Source organism: Tachysurus fulvidraco, chromosome 25 (genome assembly GCF_022655615.1).
Source record: "Tachysurus fulvidraco isolate hzauxx_2018 chromosome 25, HZAU_PFXX_2.0, whole genome shotgun sequence".
Lineage (NCBI taxonomy): Eukaryota > Metazoa > Chordata > Actinopteri > Siluriformes > Bagridae > Tachysurus > Tachysurus fulvidraco.
The window spans coordinates 9,305,390-9,321,556 of record NC_062542.1 but is presented as its reverse complement, the minus strand read 5'-3'; the positions used below and the strand labels follow the sequence as shown (position 1 = coordinate 9,321,556).

Here is a 16,167-nt window from a genome sequence, read left to right as displayed (position 1 = left end):
ATAAGTATTCAAGTAACACGTTTCTAATTGTTGAAGCTAAATTTGTAGCAATTCAGAAATTCAATTTAAAAATGTTTCTTTCTTGACCACAAACGCATTAACACAAATAAACAAATGTACATTAAAACAACAAATCTTACCTCTTTTCAGCGTCTTCGTCTCTTTGCGTTTCAGAAAATATCTTCACCTAACAATACAAACAAGTGTTTATTAATGTCAAAACCTCAAAATCGAATATTTTGTTTAGTTTATAGAAAGTTAAGCTTACCTCTGTCCACCGTCTTCACATGTGCGTCACAAAATGGCTCCAGTTTTTTTTTCCAGATTTGCATATCACGTGGCTCACAGTCATATACTTAAAATATTATGTTATAATTACTTAGTTTTGATGCAATTTTAATACTAGTTGACGTGATTTATGTTACAGACACTATATATGCTAAGTAGAGGTTGGAAAGTTAAAATGACTTTATTTGTGTTTAGTTTATTTTTTTTTTTTATAAGTAATGGTTGTTCAGCCAACGAATCGTTTTTTACAGTGTAGATTAAGTATATACGCAATATATTATAAATCAAAGTTATTAACATTTAACCTTCTGTTCTGAATCTATAAAATGATGTAGTTGTACAACAGTAATGAAGCACAACATGTTCGAGTATGCACATAATTATAATCAAGTAGTATTACACAAGCAAGAGTGTGGTTATTCTGAATATCATCATGGCTGCTATTTAATATAACCACACAATAGTGACCGTAATATTACTTATATACAACAGTTCTATAAGATATTATAGAATAATAATAATAATAATAATATTCTTACTTAAAGTTTGAGATCAATAAAATAAAGTTTTTACTCCTTAAAGCCTAAAGAATCATTCTAGTTTGTCATCTGTGACTTTTTTAATGCACTACAACAGGGGTGTCAAACTCAAATTCACAGTGGGCCAAAATATAAAACTGAGATAAAGTCACGGGCCAAACTGAATATTTATTGAAAAATTAACTGCAACTGATATGTAATGTTCAACCTTTTTCATATGGAAACAAACTTTATTTTTGCTTAAATACAGGATTTAGAACAACCAGAGCTTGATATTACAAACACATAAGAAATTAAATTTGAAATAAAAGACACATCAGTGGTGTTCATTTCTTATTTAAATAAATAAAATAAATTATGCCTCTCACTGTATCATTTTAAGTTCCCTTTTGAAGTGGATCTTTTTCAAAAACCAACAACAAACCAACCAAAAATAATTAATTCATTCAATGAAAATCCAACTTTTCGACTATTAACAGTTCATGCCTTGGAGTAGAAAAAGTGCTTAAAGAAAACATGTATTCAAATTCAAACAAAGTTTTCTACATTCTGATTTACTCTGCACATTGATCACATTGATTCTTGCCTTTTATCTGGGCACACGTTGTCACAAACTTTGACCATACATTTTTTGACAAACTCTCCCTCATTAAAGGGCTGGGCAGATTTTGCAATCTCTGCTGCCACAATATAATGTTTCATTTCATAGTGTCTTCTTATGTTATATTCTTTCGTTACAGACACGTTAGCACACAAGACAAACAGGTCTGTCCTTTATATTCGTGAACAGATAATCTGCCTTCCACCTGTCTTGAAAGCTCCTATTGTCCATCTTTTGTTTGCCCATTTTTGTGGAGGGTGGAATTAACTTGCCCAATGTGACTGTAGCATGGTTGTTAACGACTGCCAACAGAGAATGAGAGACGCTTGCTGTTAATGACTACGTGTCAATACAGTGGCAAGGCATTCTTGGATTTGTAGTATTAGTGGAGCATGCAGCTAGCCAGCTGTAATGCACACTTGATATGATCTCGCGGGCCAGATATAATTACACCGGGCCAGAGTTTGACACCCCTGCACTACAATGTAGCTAGCACAATAGCTATCCATGTGCACATGAAGATTGATAAGGACTGCATTGTGAAGGTTTGAAGATCTGTGACCTACCATATTTCAGCATGCTTAAGGAAGCAAAGACTTGTATACAGTGACGTATATACTCTTGCCGGCATAGAAGGCAAGTTAGATTAGCATTGATTGCAGCAAATAACCTGATTTCAGAACCTAGATTACGTTAAATATCAGCTATTTATAGTTAGGGTTAAAGGAAAGGATGGATTCCTTTACCCTTGTTTCATTTTCTGTTCCAAACTGAAGAAATCCAATTTCAACAAGGCATTATATTATTTGAAGTCTAGTTTTAGTTCTATATTTAAGAGTAATAAAAGTTACTGTTAACATATAAATATGGTACTTAATTTATTCAAGGAAGCATTTATGCTTTATTTTATACTTACTCAACATAATGAGAATCAGAATAAATTAATACTGTATTGGATATACTTGTAGAGTATAGGGGAAATGTGGCTGTTTCAAAGTGCTAATAATGCAAGGTCCATATCAACAATATACGTGCTTCATTGTATATTTGATTAATCAATACATTAATCAGTCTTATTAAATCACAAAAGTCAAAATTTCAATTTGTCTTGTGGTTCTGCTGTAGCTGTGAGACTATGTTTATTCAGACTTGCATTCATTGATGGATTTACCAGCAAAATGTAAGTCAGTCAGCTATATAACTAAAGGCAGCTGTTTCAATTAAAAGTTCACAAAAATAAAAAAATATGTACAATAACATTAAAAACTGGAAGTGACATAAATAACACTGATTATCTTGTACCAGTGGTACCTGTCAAAAGGCGGGATATATTAGTTAGCAATTTAACAGTTCAACAGGTTCTTGAAGTTTATGTAGTGAACACAGTTAAATGGGCAAGAGTTAGGATCCAAGTTACTGTGAAAAAGGCTAATTTGTGATGGATCAAGAGCATGTCAAAAATGGTGGGTTTTGTGGGATAGTTGTGTGGGTCTTGTTCCTAGTATGCAGTGGTTGGTACCTACCAGAAGTGGTTCAAGGAAGGACTATTCATGAACCTACTGACAGGGTTATGGGTTCCCAAGGTTTGTGTCACATATAGAGCAAAGGCTAATCTGTCAGGTTTAATCCCAAAAAAAGAGCTAATATAGCACATATTGTTGAAATAATTCTGGCTATGATAGAAAGATGACCATGCTTAGCAGCTTGTTGTGTATGTGGCTGCATAGGTGACCGACTAATCAGACTACCTGTGCTGATTGTTCTAATTGTTCTGCAAAGCTTCAGAGCTCTTATTGATTCAATAAGGATGGGTCAGAGCTGTTTTGGTGGCACAAGGGAGGGCCTACCCAATATTAAGCAGGTGAATTTAATGCTATGACTGATCAGTGTGTATAGAATATTAAGAAAGTTAATTTAATGTTATGACTGATCAGTGTGAATATCATAAAATCAGACCATAAACATACAGACTATACATGATGGATCCAATGTATAATGTTCATGTAGGTGCCAATGTAGTTATATCTAAATAGAAACTCTGTCTATTAGCAGTACTATCATTTTGGGAGTGTTTTTGTCATCATTTTCTTTTGACCTTACTTGAATTCTGGATGGACTACACCAAATTCACTTGAATAATGTCTCTCCATATTTTGCCTTTTTCAGATACCTACTAAATACTGTATATTCTACTAAATAATGTTTTGTATTTTTTCAATATATATTAATTTTTCCCAAAAAAATTATTTAACATCCAGAAACTAGGATGTAAAAATATGCATACGCTTCCATAAATTTAAGAGTGTAGCAGCCAAGTGTTGTTAATGGAAGACACAAACAGTTATAAATATTAAATATAAATATGTTTGTCTTCATGAAATCATAGTCAGAAAATGTCTGATTAAATGTGACCTTCATGGAAGGAAAATGCCCTTTCTCTCCAAAAGAATATGGAAGCATGAATTGGGTATGCAAACTTGCATTAAAAAAAACGCAAAAGATCTGGAACAGTATCCTTATTTGGTCATCACGCAAATCATCTTGTTAAAGCACAGTGCATCAAGCATGGTGCATCACCACAAACTCATTTTCAAGATTGGTGGTAGACGGGTGATGATTTGTGCTGGTTTTGTAGACCCAGGACCTGGGAAGCTTACAGGCATTGCGGCAATAATGAATCCACATTATAATAGAAGATTATTGAGATAAATTTCATTACAGGAATTGTGTTTCCATTCCATACAAGCAGGGTCAAGCCCGATTTCACCTGTTTAATATTTAATTGATCTTGGCTTGGAATAGACATGTATGTCTTCTGTTTGGTTGGAATGAAAGCCTGCACCCTCACAAGCCCTTTCCAGATAAGACTGAAATTGGGTCATGTAGGGCAGTGATTCCACACCAGCAAATGGACAACTAATTGGCTAAAGAAAAAAAATGTTGGAATGGAAAATTAAAATAAAAAGCAGGAATTAAAAAAGTCTATAGACCATGGTTTTGTTTTGATCATATGCAAGATTCTATTTCAAATCTGGCATTAATGGATGGCTTGTGGTCTGTGCAGCAAGTTGTATAATGAGAAATATTTGAAGCTTTCTGAAAAAAATACACTTAATCAAATGTAAACTGCTAACTGTCTAAATCTTTGTGTTTGCAGGGTCTTTTCTCAGAAAACAAAGAGAAACTGATTAACAATGCTATATTGGCACTCCTGTCTCAGGATACTGAGCTGACTGGGTCCAATGCTGAACTGGAAGCCCAATTTCAGGCCATCAGAAGACTTGTGGCTTCTAAAGCTGGCTTTCAGGCCTTTACCCAGCTCCCTAAGTATGTCAGTCTGCTATTACTTCAATAATAATAGTAACAATAATAACAATAGCAACTGTAATAGTAGCCCCAAAAATAATAAAACCTGAATTCCAAAACAATTTTGTACATATTTGAATATGTATAAAATGAAAATGAGATTCAAATCACATGAGCCAATATTTTATTCAGAATAGAACATAAACAACATGAACAGGTCTCCAAAAAGTTGGCAAGGGGTAAGAAATTTTTGAAAAGATTCAGCTGGGAGAAATTCTAACAGCTAATTAAGTTAATTGATATCAGGTCTGTAACATGATTAGCTGTAAAAGGGATGTCTTAGAGGCAGAGTCTCTCAGAAGTAAAGATATTCAGAGTCTCTTTAATCTGTGAGTGCAAAAAAAGATTGTGGAATGCTTTAAAAACAATGTTCTCAACGTCTTTGCAAATCTCATCATCTACAGTGCATAACAGCATCAAAAGTTTCAGAGAAACTGGAGAAATCTCTGTGTATAAAGGGACAAGGCAGAAGACCTTTATTGGATGCCTGTGGTCTTCGGGCCCTCAGATGACAATGCATCACTCATTGGCATGATTGCTCTGATGTTACTAAATGCGCCCAGGAATACTTACAGAAACCACTGTCCGTAAACACAAATCGCCATGCCCTCTGCAGATGACAAATAAAGCTCCATTATCCAAAAAGGAAGCTGTATATAAACATGGTCCAGAAGCACCATCGTTGAGCCAAGGCTCATTTAAAATGGACTGTTTCAAAGTGGAAAGGTGTTCTATGGTCAGACCAAATTTAACATTCTTTTTGGAAATCATGGACGCCATGTCCTCCTGGCTAAAGAGGAGGGAGACCTTCCTGAGTGTTATCGGATTTCAGTTCAAAAGACAACATCTCTGATGGTATGGGGGTGCATAAGTGCACACAGTATGTTTAGCTTGCATGTTTTGGAAGGCATTATGAATGCTGAAAGTTGTATAAAGTTGCAACATATGATGTTTTGAAAAGAAGATGCTGCACCATTGTAAAAATGTCCCCATCCCCCCCATCCATTTAGTGGAAAGTGTAAAAAAGTGTAAAATTTCACAGTTTAAACATTTGTAATGTTATCTATGTACTATTGTGAATCAAATATTGGCTTACATGATTTGAAAGTCTTTTAGTTTTCATTTTATTCATATTTAAAAACGTCCAAACTCTTTCGGGAATTGAGTACGTTTTTACAGTATTTAACATAATAAATATAACAAATATATATAAAAAAGAAAGAAAGAAAGAAATATACAGTACAGGGTTGACATTAGTTATGATGTTGTCTCTGGCTACACACTCAATAGTGTTTGTTAACGGATTCAGAGACATCCGTACTGTACACTTGATTGGTGCTAATAACTATGTACTATGTTCTAAAACATGGCGTTCACAGGTTTGAATGTGTGTTTTAGGTTTAGGGAGAGATTGGGTGTGAAGACTGTTAAAGCACTGAAGAGGAGCAATAATGGTGTGACACATGCTGCAGTTGACATGCTCTGTGCTCTTATGTGTGTAAGTGGCCGACTGACCTTTATATAAAGTCTTGTACACTTGGGTGTACCCCGGTTAATTCATAAATTTTTTTTTAAAATCAGGCAATCATATGGTTACAGGGTGAAAATGTATAAAAGCATGCATATACTAGTCAAAGTTTTATTTAATGTTTAAATTAAATGTCTGAATTGGGGCGAAAATGTGTCCTTAGTGACATTGACGGACATGGTCCTTTTCTTTATTTCAAGTGTAACCTACTATAAAAAGCCATCAGTAATGGTTACTGATTGTTTTACTACTTTTCACCCCATACACATTGTGTACTGGTAGCTGTCTGCAAATCTTGACACTGGTGAGAGCTAAAGATTAACCTGTCCTCCGAAGCTGGTGTTAGGTTTGTGGTAGCTTCATGCTAATTGAGTATGATTGTTCATTGCTTGTTTATTACCCTAATACTATTTAGTTTAGTGTTGGGTTCATTAGCTTTGTGTTGGCTTCAGTCAGCTAAAAGCGCATTCATCTAGGTTTGCTTTGCAAGCAGTAAATTATCAGAAGAACAATATTCTGAAATAGTCAAAACAGCCTGTCTGGCATCAATCATGCCATGGTCAAAGTCAGGCAGATCACATTTTCCCCATTGTAAATATATAAACTGGATGGTGATTGTATATTTCCTGTTTGGGTTTTTTTTTTTTTTTTTTTTTAAATTACAAGCCCCACATTATACTTGTGTATTGTTGCTGTTACAGCCAATGCATGATGACTATGACTTGAGGCAGGAGCAGCTGAACAAAGCCTCTCTTCTGTCATCCAAAAAGTTCCTGGAGAGCCTTTTGGAAAAATTCATCAGTAACGTGGTACGATTTTAATTGGTTTCACCTTCATTTAACTTGATCATATGTATTTAAACGTCAAATAATAAACTTTGGTAACATTAAAGAAATTTAATATGCATATATTTTTTTTTATTCACTTTTGTCTAACATCATTCCCGTCTCTGATTTCAGGGCCATGGTACAGGTGCTTTAGTGATCAGTGCACTGCTAGATTTCTTGACCTTTGCACTTTGTGCTCCTTATAGCGAGACAAGTGAAGGTCAGCAATTTGACATGCTGCTGGAGATGGTGGCATCCAATGGGCGCACACTTTTCAAACTTTTTCAGGTCAGAGGCAAAATTTTCGTCAGTGTGTATGTTGAGACAATCCTAACCAAAAAAAAGTGCTTTGCATGTTTTGTACAGAAGAGATGCACTTTTTTGCGAAAGGTTTGTCATCCGTACATTCACTAGCATAAGTATTTGGACAGTGACACAATTTTAATGATTTTGTCTCTGTACACTACCACAAAAACCTTGAAATAAAGAAATCAAGATGTTATTGAAGAGTTGAGTGTATACTCTAATTAAAGGATTAATTTCAGCCATTTTTACATAGTCCTTCCATTATCACATTTCCACATTTTGAAGCGTGGTAGGGTAGCATTATGCTTTGTGGCTGCTTCTCTTTAGATGGAACAAGGGAACTTGCCAAGATAGAGAGGAAAATGAGTAGCTCTAAATACCGATATTTTGGAAATAAACGTCTTCTCCTCAGTCAAAAAGCTAAAAATTAAGAGGAATTTCACATTCCTACATGACAATGGCCCAAAGCACACATCAGAATGAACCAAGACATGGCTTCAGAAAAGAAATATTAAAGTCCTGGAATGGCCCAGTCAGAGCCCAGACCTCTGAAAGCCTATGGAATGGCAGAAAAGGAGACGTTTACAGGACAGTCCCCTTCAGTTTGAAGGAACTTGAACATTTTGCAAAGAGGAGTGTGATAAAGTACCAAAGTATAAATTTGTGAAATTAATAGAGACTTATTCACAAACACTTGATGCTGTAATAAAGCAAAAGGTGCTTCCACAAAGTACTAGTTGGGAGGGGTGTTCAGAACTATGCAATCAAGCTGTGGTAATTTTTAATTTTTCCAATAATTAAATAGTTTTTTCTTTGGATTTATGTTTGTTGGAATTTGACAATGAAATGCCTGCCTTCTTGACAGTGTTTTTGTCTTTGCTAGATGTTTATGAAGGGGTTTTTATTCACCAAGGAATGAATTTAGCAATGTTCATTGGAGATGTGGTGAGGGCTCTGTGTAGGGGGCCATTTGAGAAACGGGTTTCACTTTCACTGAAGAGACATTATTATATACTATATACAGTATATAAAGATATCCTAGATAATTGTGTGCTTCCAAACTTTGTTTGGGAAAACTGGGGGAAATGTTGGAGAGATGGTGTATACATATTTGGTTATCTAGTGTATGCACTTGGTCATCTTGTATGACTTTTTAGATTTATTCTGATTATTTTTCTATGTTCTGTTCTGCTGGCTTTCTTTGCAGCATCCCTCTATGGCTATAGTAAAGGGTGCCGGTCTGGTTATGAAGGCCATTATTGAGGTAAGATTCTATTTCTTTTTAAAGTAGTATTGTCTTTTGTGTGAAAAATCTATACATATGTGTGTGTTCAGGAGGGGGATAAGGAAATAGCCACAAAGATGCAAGACTTGGCGTTGAGTGAAGGTGCTCTACTCAGACATCTTCACACATCTATGTTCACTGTTAGCACTGACCAAAGGATGCTTACGAACAGGTAAACACATGCCCCTATCAGCACCACACCCTAGACTTCATCCTAAGCCAGCTTGATTCCAGTAATTAAAGTGCACACATGTTAAAATGTATCCAAAGGGACAGAAAAACATAAAGATGAAGGATCCCTGTTAAGTACTGCACACTGTTCTTGTGTTCCTTGTAGACAGCTGAGTCGTCACCTAGTGGGTTTGTGGACAGCTGAGAATCCTGTTGCTATGACCCTCCTAAAAAGAATCTTGGTGAGAGTCCACACAGGTTAAATGTCTTCTGTTAAGGGTTTTAATTATTTATTTGTTTGTTTTTCTCAATGTCTTTCATTTTGTGTAAATTCTAACTATTGACATGTACATGACAATCTGTTTTTCTGTGTGTCATTTTATTTTGTTTATTGTTCCATTCATTGCTACTCTGTTTTTTTTTCTTTTCTTTTCATTCCTTTTTTTTTTAAATTTATTTTATTTCTTTCTCCCCTTCAGCCAACTGGGTTCCTTGCATATCTGGACAGCTCAGACCCTGTGCCAGAAAAGGACTTGGACAGAATGCACATCCGTGACAACCTCAAGATTGCTTCTGTAACTGTAGATCTTTCTTTAGTTTGAGTCACAATACGTAATAACTATTTCACATACCAAATCTCTTCCTATTTTCTCTGTCTGTCTAGGACCAGTCTGGGCGCACTAAGGTGCCAGAATGGCAGCGAATAGCAGGCAAGGCTGCTAAGGAGGTAGAGAAGTTTGCTAAAGAAAAGGCTGACCTGATGCTCATGCACTGGAGGGACAAGATGGGGATTGCACAGAAGGAGGTGAGCCAAGTTCACTGAAAAAGTCAATGAGTCAAAAAAAAAAAAAATCCCCTGTTTTAATGAATCCAAGTTGAATGAATAACAATAGAGGAGAAAATTCTAGAGTCTATGCAAAGATAACAATGGGTAAAAATCCCAACTGTCCTCGTTCACATGTGGTCCAGTACCACTACACTCTTTACAAAACTCAACTTTTTAGCAAACCAGTATGATGATGATGTTCACAAAGTTTATTCTTAGCTGCTCACTAATCAGACCTATTATTTGACTGTATTCTTGTTTAGATATTTTAGATTTTTGTTTTAACTATTTTATTTTACATATTACATGCAGAAAAATATTGAATTTTATTTGAGATTATTGCTTCAGTGTCTTCCCCTGTTTCTCCTTTGAGGACACATCTCACTTTACTTTTTACCAGTACATTGCATTCACTATTCATTGGACTTTGAGATTTTATTTAATGAGTAAGTATTATGAGATGGTCATTTGGGTTTTTAAGATCATCCTGAGCACATCACTATTTTATAGCCACTGGGAAGAATATTAAAGCATTGATTGTTAATCAATAAATTGTTAAAATATTTAACATGTAAATGTTTTTTTTAATCTGGCTTTTACTTATTTTTTACTTATTTTTTACTTTAAATATTCAAAATTGAATCTTATTGGATTAAATTATTTGTACTTAATTAATTAGATTTATATTGATCTATCACAAATACCATATGAATTGTGATCATCTGACAACAGTACCAGTAATTTTTCTTTTATTTCTGCCCTGTCCACTCTCCTTGACCCTTATTGTGGTTGTCTGCTGTGAATCAATGCAGCAGGACAGGAATAACCTGGTAAGTATAATTGATCACTAAGACATTGTGAGACCATTTACTTTATGCTCAACTTTGTTTCATTCTCTTTTTAAGCCTTAATATAGCTGTCATGTTTGTCGTAGGTTTGTCATAAACATTATAGAACAAAATGTTCACAATTTGTTTTCCACGTTATTGTGAATGAATGACTGAATTCACAGTGATTTCAATGTATATTTGGTTGCAGAACCCAAACCAAAAACCTGTTGTCTTGAGGAAAAGAAGACAGCGGATCAAGATTGAGGCCAATTGGGAGCTCTTCTACTACAAGTATATATTGACTAGCCTTTTTTTTTTTAAGAGATGTCTGATTTTGCTATGGTTCATTTTGTACATCATGTATATCTATATATTCTAAAACTTACATTCTTTTAATATAACCAGTATTTTTAGTTTAGGTGGGATAATGTACTGCTGGTTCTGAATGTGAGTGTATGTATGTATGTAAAGTTCATAGATCAGTCCTGAACAATTGGCCTCAGCTTTAAGATTATTCTTGGATGCAGTGGCTGCTCCTATAGTTTTCATTTAGATGATGACAATGTAACTGTATGGTTAAACTTAAGGGCTAACCCAAGCAACCAAAAAGCTTCTTAAGAAATCTTCTTCTGAGAAATCAAATGTTCTTAAACGCCCAAGTCAGTCACCAGTCCTCAGCCAATTTAAACAAGCTTTTTACTTGCTGATGACAAAACTGGAGGCAGAAAGACCCACAAAGAGCAACTGAAGGCAGTTGTATAGTTATGACCTTGGAGGAAGGAGGAAACTGCTTTGGTAATGTCCACAGGAACCAGATTTTAGGCAGGCATTTGCAAATGTTTTCCAGCCAAGTATTAAATATAATCATTATATTTATAATTGTTTTTATTTTTTATTTTTAGTTCCTCATGGTCAATAGATAAAAATGGGTAGTAGGTTTAATTTAATCTTTTGAATTTAACCTGAAATACTGGACACTGCAAAATAGCAACGTTACTACTATCAGACTGACTAAATTTAGAATTTGAAGCCATAGTTTTTAACATTTGCATGTGTTCTGTACTAAAAGGGCGTTTTTTTTCATGTAAAAATTAGACATTTTAGCAGCAACCTATATAAGTAAAGTCTTGTTCATTATGATTTTCTGACTCCCGAAAGCAATTACACTACTAAAAATGATAACGTTGAAAACTATTATAGTGTTTTTATACTTGGTTGCAAATACCTTGCAGTCAATACCTATCTGGAACCCACAGACATCACAACGTATTCTTGGTGCATAGACTTTTTTGAAGTATGCCTCTGGTCATTGTTTATCTGCAGTGTGAAGCAGAGTCTCTCATATTTCTTGCTGACTGAGAAATTATTACAAATCATAAATATTAGTAAATCACATGTGTATGAGGTTTATGTTCTTTTCAGATTTTATCTGGATCATGCAAACTCAAACCTTATCTGGAACATGAAGACTCGTGAGGAGCTGCGTGATGCTCTGGAGGGAGAACTGCGCTCCTTCAGCATAGACAGAGAGCTTGGGAGCACCAGTGAGATTTCCTGGAATCATCAAGAGTTTGAGGTGTGTGTATGCTTTTGATATATAGTAGCAAATATATTTTGGATTTTCAGTGTTGCACTGAAATTTGGCAAATGTAATGTCTTTTAACCCGCAAATAGGCAGACGGGACTTTCTAGTAAACACACAACCATAGCCTCATTTCCACTGTCGACTCAAATGGGTTCACCACCTTAGTGCTATTTATTTGTATGATTGTAATTGTTTACCTGGCTGCCTATGAGTTAAATAGGTGATAGTGATGTTATCTGTTCATCATGTTCCTATACAGTTAGGTCCATTTATATTTGGTCACATGCACGTTTTTTCTTTTTTTTTAGGTATGTACTAAAACATATTCAAGCTATAGTTGTATAGGTATAGTGGGCTGAAAGTGCAGTCTCTGGTTTAACCTTCAAGTTGTCCCTAGGTCTTTTTGACCTCGCTGGAAGAATTTAATTTGTCATAACTTTTGTTTTCTTCCAAATATTTGCCTGAAATTTACCAGGATTGTTCCAAATTATGAACTTTGCAAGCAACACACACACACACACACACACACACACACACACACACACACACACACACACACACACACACAAGCACTGGGCATTGCATTTCATTAGGCCTCCAGAAAAAAAAAGCTACTCATTTGTCGATATTTCACACTTGTTATATGCTTTTGTCCAGCTGGGGAAAATATCTTCTCTTCCTCTTCTACCAACAATCTTACGCACACACGCACACACACGTTGTGTTTTCATATTCAAATCATATTTGTTTCCTCTATTTAAGAATTTAGTTGCATCAGTCAACATTGGCCTGGAGATATGCTGTGTAATGTTTGACATTTATCAGTCAGTGGTTATCCAAAATAATATTTAATAATTTCTGCTTATTTTACTCAAAACATAGCAAAATTTCATAAGGTTTATCATTCATAAAATAAGTATAATAAAAAAAACATAAGGAGGTAAACAAAGTTTTATTCACATGAAATTATGGCATGTTTTTGAGTGTGTCTGTGTGTGCAGCCTGTTGGTTGATCAGATGACATCAGGTGGGCAAAATAGATATTACAAGTGTAAAATAGATATTACACACAAAATGGTGATCATTGTAGAATTTTTGATTTATAAGAATTCAAGTCAATTTGGCCTGGAAAAAAACAGGTTTTATTATTTGCTGACATTAAAAATGGTCAAAATGGTTTCAAATCAATCTCCTGCCCTTGTGATATACCAGCCTGTAATTATGCATCAACTTTTGCGGCTCTATAGTGAAAATGATTCAAAATATGTTTGTTTTTTTTTACTACAAAATGAGGCATTTTTGTATATAAATAAGGTTTATTATACCAAATCATTTTTTTTTGCAAAATATATGTTACCATGTTGGAAACAAGTCAGACTAAAAAGGTAAAAAAATAAAATAAATAAAAGGCTATCATAGTGCTCCTAATTTGTATAGGAGGACAACACAAGGGTTCATTCGAGAGTATTTAAATCCAAATTGGAATTACAGCTCTTGAGAGTAGCCACCCCCTTTTTCATGGGACCAAAAGCAATTGAACAATTGAATCAGAAGCTGGTTCATGGACAAGTGTAGGCTATTCCTTCATCATTACTTCATCAATTAAGCAGGTAAAAGGTCTGGAGTTGATTCTAAGTGTGGTATTTGCATGTGGAATCTGTTGCTGTGTACCTACATCATGCATTCAAAAGAGCTCTCCATGCAAGTCATACAGGCCATCAGAGAGATAGCAGGAACTTTAGGAGTGGCCATATCAACATTCTGAGAAAAAAAGAATGCAATGGTGAGCTCAGCAACATAAAAAAGTCCTGGCCATCCATGGAAGACCACAGTAGTAGATGATCGCAGGATCCTCTCCATGGTAAAGCAAAACCCATTCACAACATCCAGCCAAGTGAAGGAAACTCTCCAGTAGGTAGGCGTGTCATTGTCAAAGCATACAATCAAGAGAAGACTTCACGAGAGCAAATACAGAGGGTTCACCACAAGTGTGCATGAATGTGCAATCCATTCATAAGCCTCAAGAATAGAAAGGCCAGATGAGACTTTGCAAAAAAACCTGACCAGTTCTGGAAATTCATTCTTTGGAAGTTTGAAACTAAGATCAACCTTTACCAGAATAATGGAAGGCTTGGAACAGCTCATGATCCAAAGCATACAATGTCATCTGTAAAACGTAGTGGAGGCAGTGTAATGACATGGGCATGCATGGCTTCCAGTGGCACTGGGTGTTTACTGATGATATGACAGAAGACAGAAGCAGCCGGATGAATTCTGAAGTGTATAGGACTATACTGTCTGCCCAGATTAAGCCAAATGCAGCAAAGTTGATTGGACGGCATTTCACAGTACAGACGGACAATGATCCAAAACACACTGCAAAAGCATCAGAAAAGAGGAAACCCAGTCTCTGGTGATATCCATGGGCTCCAGACATCAGGCAGTCATTGCCTGCAAAGGATTTTCAGCAAAATATTAAAAATTAATATTTTATTTATGATTATATTCATTTGTCCAATTACATTTGAGCCCCTGAAAATGGGGGGACTGTGCATAAAAATGGTTGCAGTTCCTGAACCTTTTACTTGATATTTTTGTTCAACCCCTTGAATTAAATCTGAACATCTGCTCTTCAAATGCATCTTGTTTTTTTTTTTTTTCATTTTCATTTTATTCTGGTGGCATACATAGCGAAAAAGTATGAAAATTGTGCCTGTGTCCAAATATATATGGATCCAACTGTAGGTTTAGAAGATAATTAATAGCATACTGTAGTTTAACTTAAATGACTGGCAGTATATACAGTAGGGATCCCGGTGAGGTAGTATTCATTTAATTTGGTGAATGACTGGATTTAATGATCATATGCAGTAAAACAAACTGTAAAAAAAAATGTTCCTGGCTTTAGAAACTTTTTTTAAAAAATATTTTCCTTAGATATTGCCAGCAGCCCAAAAGTTAATTATTTCAAGTGTATCCATATTTAACACACAATAAAGAAATGATGAAGACCTAAATCATGTGGTTAAACCTGCAATCGCTTCAGCAGTGTAACAGTTGTTACAGTGCCTTGAGTAATTATTTTTTATCACATACCAGACTCATAAGCATCACCAATCTTCTTTCTGAAGGCCTCAGAGAGGTCTTTGGTCCCACCATGGTGATACTGCCCACTTCAACAATTAAGATCAAACCAAATTTAATATCTGAGGTTTACATAGTGCATGCCTTCTCAAAATGCTCTATAACAATGTTCTAATAATCTGTGTGTTCTTACTAATTAGATTTTATTTAATTATATTTTACAGATATTTTAAAAAAAGACTTTGGTTTTGGAATCTTCCAATACTGTTAGAATGAAGATAAAATGCCCATATGTTTAACTATATATAAATAAAAGAAACCACAGGCTTTCTTGGGGTGTCCTAAAAAACACATGATTATATGTGTGTGTGTTTTTGTTTAGGTGAAATATGAGTGCCTTTCTGATGAAATAAAAATTGGGGATTATTATCTGCGCCTGCTTCTGGAGGAGGATGAAAATGAGGAGTCTGCAGCCATAAAGAGATCGTAAATATCATATTGCACAGCACTACATGTACATTTTAGATTTGGCTGCTCAGAAAAAGCTCAAGTGTCATTGCCTGTACATTACTGGTTCAGTTAATAATTACTTATTACTAATTTAAAAGGGAATTGTAAAGAAGTAGTAATTAATTTCTTCTCTTTCCAGTTTGGATTTTACTAGGTTTCCTATTTGTTTTTCTCTTTTAATCTGCATTTTCTTTGCAGGTATGAGTTCTTTAATGAACTATATCATCGTTTTCTCTTAACACCCAAGGTGGCAATGAAGTGTTTGTGCCTTCAGGCTCTGACAATAGTATATGGCAAGTGCTATGAGGAAATCGGCCCTTTCAGTGACACTAAATACATTGTGGGCATGTTGGATAAGGTTAGTTTTTTTTAATATTCCAAACAGGTTATATAAATCATTTTACATTCAGTTTTTTTAGTG

At 35.0% G+C, this 16,167-nt stretch overlaps 1 protein-coding gene across 3 annotated transcripts in view; it reads left to right on the top strand.

Annotated features, from left to right (window-relative positions):
* Positions 1–16,167, top strand: part of LOC113659874 (dnaJ homolog subfamily C member 13) — a 102,721-nt gene that overhangs the window by 51,410 nt on the left and 35,144 nt on the right. For 2 of the 3 annotated variants that reach the window (XM_047808739.1, XM_027172928.2), the window contains exons 12-25: positions 4,586–4,755; positions 6,193–6,292; positions 7,024–7,131; positions 7,282–7,437; positions 8,663–8,719; positions 8,791–8,912; positions 9,078–9,153; positions 9,391–9,486; positions 9,576–9,716; positions 10,550–10,567; positions 10,776–10,858; positions 11,990–12,143; positions 15,619–15,722; positions 15,945–16,104. In XM_047808739.1, coding sequence (XP_047664695.1) covers positions 4,586–4,755; positions 6,193–6,292; positions 7,024–7,131; positions 7,282–7,437; positions 8,663–8,719; positions 8,791–8,912; positions 9,078–9,153; positions 9,391–9,486; positions 9,576–9,716; positions 10,550–10,567; positions 10,776–10,858; positions 11,990–12,143; positions 15,619–15,722; positions 15,945–16,104 — 1,545 coding nt within the window. The remainder of the gene's footprint in view (positions 1–4,585; positions 4,756–6,192; positions 6,293–7,023; positions 7,132–7,281; positions 7,438–8,662; positions 8,720–8,790; positions 8,913–9,077; positions 9,154–9,390; positions 9,487–9,575; positions 9,717–10,549; positions 10,568–10,775; positions 10,859–11,989; positions 12,144–15,618; positions 15,723–15,944; positions 16,105–16,167) is intronic. The other variant, XM_047808738.1, reaches the window with a different exon arrangement.